Source organism: Impatiens glandulifera, chromosome 1 (genome assembly GCF_907164915.1).
Source record: "Impatiens glandulifera chromosome 1, dImpGla2.1, whole genome shotgun sequence".
In the NCBI taxonomy this organism is placed as follows: domain Eukaryota; kingdom Viridiplantae; phylum Streptophyta; class Magnoliopsida; order Ericales; family Balsaminaceae; genus Impatiens; species Impatiens glandulifera.
Genome location: NC_061862.1, coordinates 11,028,056 through 11,036,446, shown reverse-complemented (window position 1 = coordinate 11,036,446; position 8,391 = coordinate 11,028,056). Strand labels below are relative to the sequence as shown.

At 32.4% G+C, this 8,391-nt stretch overlaps 1 protein-coding gene across 1 annotated transcript; it reads right to left on the bottom strand.

Moving 5' to 3' along the window:
• Positions 1-6,603: 6,603 nt before the first annotated feature.
• Positions 6,604-8,073, bottom strand: LOC124920825 (2-alkenal reductase (NADP(+)-dependent)-like). The gene is made up of 5 exons (XM_047461388.1): positions 7,760-8,073; positions 7,480-7,663; positions 7,246-7,412; positions 7,088-7,170; positions 6,604-7,017 (listed from the first exon to the last, which is right to left on the bottom strand). Exons 1-5 carry the CDS (start codon positions 8,069-8,071, stop codon positions 6,630-6,632), a joined length of 1,134 nt encoding a protein of 377 aa, XP_047317344.1. The 5' UTR covers positions 8,072-8,073; the 3' UTR covers positions 6,604-6,629.
• Between the last annotated feature and the right edge of the window lie 318 nt (positions 8,074-8,391).

The window sequence follows — 8,391 nt, the reverse complement described above, 5'->3', positions numbered from 1 at the left end:
TCAATACACACAGAGAAGGAGCAGGAGGAGAAGGAGAACTGAATTATAAAAATGACAGAATAATGTGTAAACAGAGTAGGAAGAAGAAGAAAATTAGTGTGTGAAAGATAGATAGAAATGCGGTGGCCTTTATCTATTGTAACTTGTACCTTTTCAATGGTGTACCGAATCGGACGGAAGCACCACCATATTGACGCTCTGGCTCCACATGTGTCAATATTTGAAGATCAAATTATTTTCATTATTTAATGATATTATAGTACTTTTAAATGTTAAAATTTGCAAAACAATCTTAATTTTAATATATAAGCATATATATATATATATATATATATATATATAATTATAATTTGTTTTTGTTAGGTGGTGATACAATAAACAATTTAACTGTATCGGAATTGTTGTCTCAAATTTTTGTACAAATAATGATATAAATGAGATTATGAGAGTAGTTTAAGCTTAACAACAAAAACATTACAAAAATTAAAATAATAACATTTAAAAATAACACAACATAAAATAGTTCACCAATGATTAAACAAAAATAACAAATTTTAACGAGCACGAAGATTTTCAAGAAGATCAACGAGTTCTCCAATTGCCTCGACTGGTTTACTCAATAAAATTTCCCCGATTGTCATAATAATATAATTATGAATTAAACGTATTGGTCGATAACGATCACTGAACGTTCTACAGTTTTTTTCAAGCCAATTAGTCACCAAAAGATAAGCGAGATAGGGCCCAACGACTCAGACCAACCGAACTCACCGTCTTTATCCACACTTCTCAACAACTAACGATGGATTCCGATATAACCCACTGAATACCTGTCATGTTCCATAATAAGCTTCAAATCGTAATCACTCCATTTGAGAGCAAGTGAAGCGCCGACTTCACCTCTTTATGACATATTTTACAACGACTTGCCATAATACACCATTTTTCACGCATTTATCATCTGTCAAAATCCCTTAATGCATTATACTCTATCCAAAGAACGAGATCTTTGATGTGAACTTAAAGTCCCACAACTTCTCTCATATGAGTTCGTAAGGAACATTCTCCGCAATTAAATAGTAATAATGACTAACTTAAAATTATCAATATATTGCCAACGTAAAATACCACAAAAAGAAGGATTCACCTCTTTACGCCCCACCAAGTTCAATACTCTATCATTAGAAGCTAACTCTTCCGCATTTAGTTTTCTTCTATATCTAATTCTCATTGCCAAACCATTAGACATCGCGTCAAACATGTCTTTGAATGTAACATCTCTACATATAGAAATCAAGGCAATGGTCAGGTACGATGAGGAAAGACTCTTGAAACTACACCATACGTCATCCCAAAAATTAATCGAAGATTCATTGCCAACCAAAATTTGCATTGCCCACAAAAAAACTTCCACATTAATGAGATGTCACTCCAAATGCTGCATCCCACAACCCGATTAATAGGTTTGGTGAACCAGCTAGTAGGGGTGTTCATCGGTTCGGTTTTCGGGTTATTCGAGTTCCTCGATTCGGTTTATTCGAATTTTAATTTTTTTTAGCCAATTCGAAAACCAAACCGAATTTGAATAAATTTTAATTAAACCGAACCGAATTCAAATTTGATATTCAGTTCGAATTTCGAATAATTTGAATTCGAATCGAATTCGTTTTTTTTTTTTGAAACTAGCATAACTCAAATTGAACCCGGATCTGTATCATGACAGGGTACTATTCTATCACTAGACCACTAGTGCTTTTGTTACCTTTGTTTTATTATTAAATATTGAGTTTAAAATATTCTAATTTGATTATTTTAAATTTTTTCTTAAGCTAAGTTTGGAAGAATAAATAATAAAAAAATGAATTCGGTTTTCGGTTTGATTTTCGAGTTGAAACTCAAACTCAAAAACAATTCAAAAACTGTATTTGAATTCGAATTGGTTTGAAATTTGATTCGAAAACCGAAAATGAAATTCGAATTCGGTTCATTCGAATTCGGTCGGATATTCGGTTCAGACCAATTATTGAACACCCCTACCAACTAAACCAATTATACCCATACTTACATCTGATCATAGTAGCCCACAAAGAGGTAGGCTCTAAAGTTTGTAATATTTATAATACTCATTATCCTTCATCAGTTATGTGTTGCTCATACCCTCCATTCGTACTTGTGATCATTTCATAAGGTCGTCTCGCCTCTATTTTTGCCAGTAAAGTGATGATGAAATCAAATCTAGAGTTTTTTTTCTTTTCTTTTTCTACTACAAGTGTTTTTCGAATTCATCTTTAATGAAGAGGCTCTTTTACCGGTATTATCTAACTATTTATATGGGTACTCGTTATCTTGATCATATTTGTAGATGTTAGTTATTATTTGATATCTCTCGAAGACGATTCATTGGTTTGTTTGATTTGTTCTCTTTCATCACTCATTATTATAAAACTTAAATGAGTTAGAATTTGAAATTAACCTAAAGAAATAACATAGTTGTTGAATATTTTCATTAAAAATTTAATTTTTATAAAATTGCCGAATTACAAATCTCATTAACATATTTAACTATCATATTATCTCAATCATCTCCTCTTTATCGACCTTTTACCATCTCATGTCGGTCAACCAACAATCTCATTTACATATTTAACTATCATTATCACTCAACTACCTCCTCATTACCGACTTTTACCATTTCAGGTCGGTCAACCAAAAATATCATTCACATATTTAACTATTATTATCACCTAACTATCTACTCTTACCGACCACTTACCATTTTACTTCGGTAAACCAACAATCTCATTCTCATATTTATCTATATATTATTATCACTCAACCCTATACTCTTATTGACCTTTTATCGGCTCATTTCGGTCAATCAACAATCTCAATCTCATATTTAACTATTATTATCACCCAACCATCTACTTTTACGGACATCTTATCATCTCACTTCGGTCACCAACAATCTCATTCTCATATTTAACTATTATTATTATTATCACACAATCATCTCTTCCTTACCAACCTCTTTTCATCTCATTTCGACCAACCAACATATCCCTTATTTTCCCAAATCGAACTATCATTTTGAGCATTTATACCATAATCGTCTCACATTATATATTAAAGACTTTTTACCCCCTTATCAATCTCTTACCATCTCACTTCGGCCAACTAACATATCCCTTATTCCCTAATAAAAATATTATTTTCAGCATTTACACCCTAACCATACCTCTTGTTTCTCCAAATCGAATTATCATTTTGAGCATTTATTAAAGACCTTATACCCACTTACCAACCTCTTACCATCTCATTTCGACTAACCAACATATCCCTTATTCCCCAATTAAACTATTATTTTGAGCATTTACACCCTAACCATATCCCTTGTTTCCCCAAATCGAACTATCATTTAGAACATTTACATCATAACCATTTCACATTATATATTAAGACCTTTTACCCACTTACCAACCTCTTACCATCTCACTTTAGCCAATTATTCCCAAATTAAACTATTATTTTGAGCATTTACACCCTAACAATCTCACATTATATATTAAAGACATTTTACCCATTTACAAAACTCTTACCATCTCACTTCGGCCAACCAATATATCTCTTGTTTTCCAAATCGAACTATCATTTTGAGTATTTACACCCTGACCATCTCACATTTATATTAATGACTTTTTACCCAATTACCAATCTCTTATATCATCTCACTTCGACTATTCCTCAATTAAACTATTATTCGAGTATTTTATACTCCTAATTATTTCAATTCAGGCAACCAACATATTTAAGAACTTAACAACATCCATTGTTTCCCCCCAAAACAAACTATTATTTTGAGCATTTACACCATAATCATCTCACATTTATATATTAAAAATCTTTTACCCATTTATCATCTCACTTCGTCAACCAATATATCATTTGTTTCTCCAAATTGAACTATCATTTTTAGCATTTACACTCTAACCATATCACATTATATATTAAAGACTTTTACCCACTTACCAACCTCTTATCATCTCACTTTTGGCTATTCTCCATTCAAATTATTATTTCGAGCATTTTACACCCCCTAATTATATCACTTCGGTCAACCAACATATCCTTTGTTTCCCCAAATATATTAAAGACATTTTACCCTCTTACCATCTCACTTCGGCCATTCTCGAATTAAACTATTATTTCGAGCACGTTTTACATCCTCAATTATCTCACTACCACCGATCAACATATAATTTATTTTTCTAAATCGAACTATCATTTTAACCATTTATACCTCAACTATCTCACATTATATTAAATATCTTTATCCACTTATCAACGTCTTATCATCTCACTTCGGCTAATCATATTTTGAACATTTTAAACTCTAACCATCTCTAATCATGTTATAGACATTTTCTCTTAACCATCTCACATCGCCCCCAACTATCTCACCCACTTACTACCCTCTTACCCTCTCACTTCGTCAACTAACATATATTTCGAGCATTTTACACCCATTCTCGAATTAAACTATATTATTTCAATCACATTTACACCCTAATTATCTCACTTCGTCCAAAAATCATATCTCTTGTTTTCTAAAATCAAACTAATTATCATTTTGAGCATTTACACCCCAATTATCTTACCACTTACCAAACTCTTATCATTTCATTTAGGGTATTTCCCAATTAAACTATTATTTCGAGCATTTTACACCAAATATACTAAAAACCTTTTACCCTCTTACCATCTCATTTCTGCCATTCTTGAATTAAACTATTATTTTGAAGAAATTTTACACCCCAATTATCTCACTTCGGTCAACCAACATATCATTTGTTTTCCAAAATATTTTACTTCGCAATTATTTCACTTCGGCCAACCAACATATCTCTTGTTTTCCCAAATCGAACTAACTAACTATCATTTTGAGCATTTACACCCCCAACTATCTCACACACTTACCTATCAACATATATTTCCGACATTTTACACCTCAATTATCTCGCATTTAGAGCCATTTAAGAATAAAACATTATCATATATAGATAAGAATAAACTGAATCATCTAACCCATAAATGCTAAATAAGAAACATAGTTACCACCTCTTAAAATTGACTTATTTAGCTATTATTATGACTTAATTATAGGGATTTCAGTTAAAGACTTGTATATTAACAAATTAAGTAACAAAATTTATAATCGGACAGTATACATCCTAGACAGCTGAGAATACGAAAATTTCCAACTAGTCCGAGTCATATGCCCCCATTTTTCTCTATCCCTATTAAACAGTATATATGTGCTTATATATATATATATGAACTTGTTTTTGAGAGAACTAAAGTCAAAATATCTTGCACCGGACATTCTCATCGCGGTGGTAAGAGAATTAAGCGAATATGGTTCTTTTTAAAAACAAAATTATAGTCGTTTTTTGTTTTTTTATGAACTTATAATTTGCTATAAGAAGAAGATTTTGTTTGATTTGATGTTTTTTTATTAGTAATTTGTCATTATCAAAATCAATTTTTCATTGTTAAAGTAAAAAATAAATTTTGTTTTCATATAATTATGTGAAAAGTGGATCAAAACATATAGATTCCCTTTCCAAATGTTTTCATAATAGAATAGTGTCAAGTTTAACCGTTTATTCTCTAAAATAAGATTAATTAATTACAGTGTCATATGGGATTTTTTTTCTTATTTTTTTTAGATGTAATATTTGATAAATATTTTGTCACATTTTAATTATATGAAAATTGGATAAAAAAAATAGTTTATACTAAAGAATATTTGATTGATATTTTGTAATATATATATAGGAGAGAAATTGAAAGAAAACAGAATGGAGTCATCGAATCATAATCCGTGCGCAGCTTGCAAATTCAACCGGCTGGAGTGCTCATCAAATTGTAGATTTGCAGAGTGTTTTCCAAGTTGTCATCCTCAAAAGTTTAGGGATATTCATATGGTATATGGAAAGACTAGTGTTTGGAAGATTATGAATGATCTGAATCTAAACGTGACTAGAAATGAACGGAAGTCCCCGTTCAATTATAACATGGATTTGAAAGGGGAAACTCGTTAATTGAAGTCTCAACCTATGCTTAATCAGAATTCTACTCAAGAACAACGCATATGAAGATGATGATAAGCTGCTCCAACCCAAATCTAGACAAGATTGATGATCAAAAATAAAAGTAGACACACAATTTTACATTTGGTTTTAATTCATTTAATAACATTCATCTCATGATGGATGCCCAATCTTCAATCATTCATTTCTACATTCATCCATCTGCTTCTTCAACAAATATATTCCGGAGCCAGGGCCAATTGAGATACACTCATCTTCTATACACATTTTTTAGTTCATCATTGTAACGCCAAAAGAAGAGGAGATTTTGAGTCCTTGTAACTTCAAGTTATTGTTGAATTCTAATGACTAGAAATATGAAAAAAATGGGTAAAAATATTATATAATAATTAGAATCTAAGTAAACAGTTTTGGTCTTGTATATGAAATGTGAATATCTATATTTTCCAAATCAGTCCAAATGATTATTGAAACATAAAATTTTTCACTACATTGGAATTGGAAAGGCTACAAGTACTAGTTATTCGAATCTATATCAAGTGCCACCACTTGCTTTCCAACATTCCGACCAGAAAAGAGTCCAACAAGTGCTGCGGGTGCATTCTCCAGGCCTTGGACTACATCTTCCACATAAGTGATGGAGCCGTCCCTGATTTTGGCCAAAACCATCTCGAGAAACTTGGGGTAAAGATGATAGTACTTGAACACCAAGAATCCTTCCATACGAATTTGTTTCATAACAATGTTCATCAGGTTGTGCACACCTTCAGTCTCGTTTAGATTATACTGCGAGATCATTCCACAAACAGAAATACGCCCGTGAACTCTCATATTCACCAGAACCGCGTCCAACATCTTTCCACCAACATTCTCAAAGTAAATATCAATGCCATCCGGAAAGTACCTGCATCATCCAATTCCATATCACCATATCAGCAAGAACATTTTTATAACAATGAATTATTTAAGCCCACCTCTTAAGAGCTGCATTTAGATCAGGCTCTTCTTTATAGTTAAAAGCGTCGTCAAACCCCAACTTGTTCTTTAACAAATCCACCTGGTAAACTCGACAGACAGTAATTAGGATCAAACAATTTCATTGGAAATGAATAGGGTTCAATAAAAAAATGACCTTTTCTTGAGTTCCAGCACTTCCAACAACATAGCAGCCTAAGATCTTGGCAAATTGACCAACTAGCTGGCCAACAGCTCCAGAGGCAGCAGAAACAAAAACAGTCTCTCCTTTCTTAGGAGAACAGAGCTCGTAAAAACCACCATAAGCAGTCATACCAGGCATACCTAATTAAGTTAATTAATTAACAATACTATTTGCAATCGATTGAATCAAATTAAGTGTTAAATTTACCAAGGATTCCAGTGTAGTAAGAAAGCGGAATATCGTCGTGACTGTGTTGAATCTTGAACAATGATTCTGTGGTGGTGATGATGCTATACTCTTCCCATCCTGTATGTCCCCAAATCAAGTCATCTTTCTTGAAATCTTGATGTGTAGAATCCAATACCTTAGCTACACCATATCCTGTTAATGGCTGTAACAACAACAATGGATAATGACTAATTAGCAGCATCATAACAAGCAGTTGAATGGATAGAAATGCAGAAAAAAGCAAAAGAAGAGAACTTACAGAGCCAGGGGTAAAGGATTGAATGTAGCTTTGTTGGGAGTTGTTCATGCGACCTCGCATGTATGGATCGCAGGAGAGGTAAAGATTCTTTACCAGAATGGCGTTAGAAGAAGCTTCTGGAAGTTTGAGGCGGATTCTAGTAGTTCTTACCTCCATATCGGATTCCTTCGGGAATCCGCTTACATAATTCTTCAAAATCACCTGCTTATTACTAACCTCCGTCGCCGTCGCCTCTGCCGCCGCCGTTGCCGTCGCCGCCGTCGCCATGACCTCTGTTTCTCTCTGTAACTGTAAGAAGAGACCTGTATTCATATATGGACGTATCTGATTGTACTCATGCACATATGGTATTAATATGACTGTTATCCATTGGAAACCAGTTAATAACAATTTTGTCCTCCAACTATAATTATCTACAAGTTTTATACCCATAACTTTTGTTTAGTCATTTTTAACACTCAATTTATCAAATTTCTTTTATTGAATATTTTGTTTGTCTTGAATTTTTGTAAGGAATTATTTTATTTAAGTAAGAAATGTGTCCATTGAAAATCCAAATCATATAGAATGATACATCATTCTTTAAAAAAAAAAAATCTTTATAACTACTATCATTACTCTATTTTTTAAGT

What these genes read in the sequence shown, in the direction of transcription:
- LOC124920825 (XM_047461388.1), bottom strand. Translation starts at nt 8,071, where the DNA reads ATGAATACAGGTCTCTTCTTACAGTTACAGAGAGAAACAGAGGTCATG. An exon ending in TTACTACACTGGAATCCTTG is followed by an intron (nt 7,413 to 7,479) that starts GTAAATTTAACA and finishes TAACTTAATTAG; the next exon opens with GTATGCCTGGTATGACTGCT. An exon ending in GTGCTGGAACTCAAGAAAAG is followed by an intron (nt 7,171 to 7,245) that starts GTCATTTTTTTA and finishes CGAGTTTACCAG; the next exon opens with GTGGATTTGTTAAAGAACAA.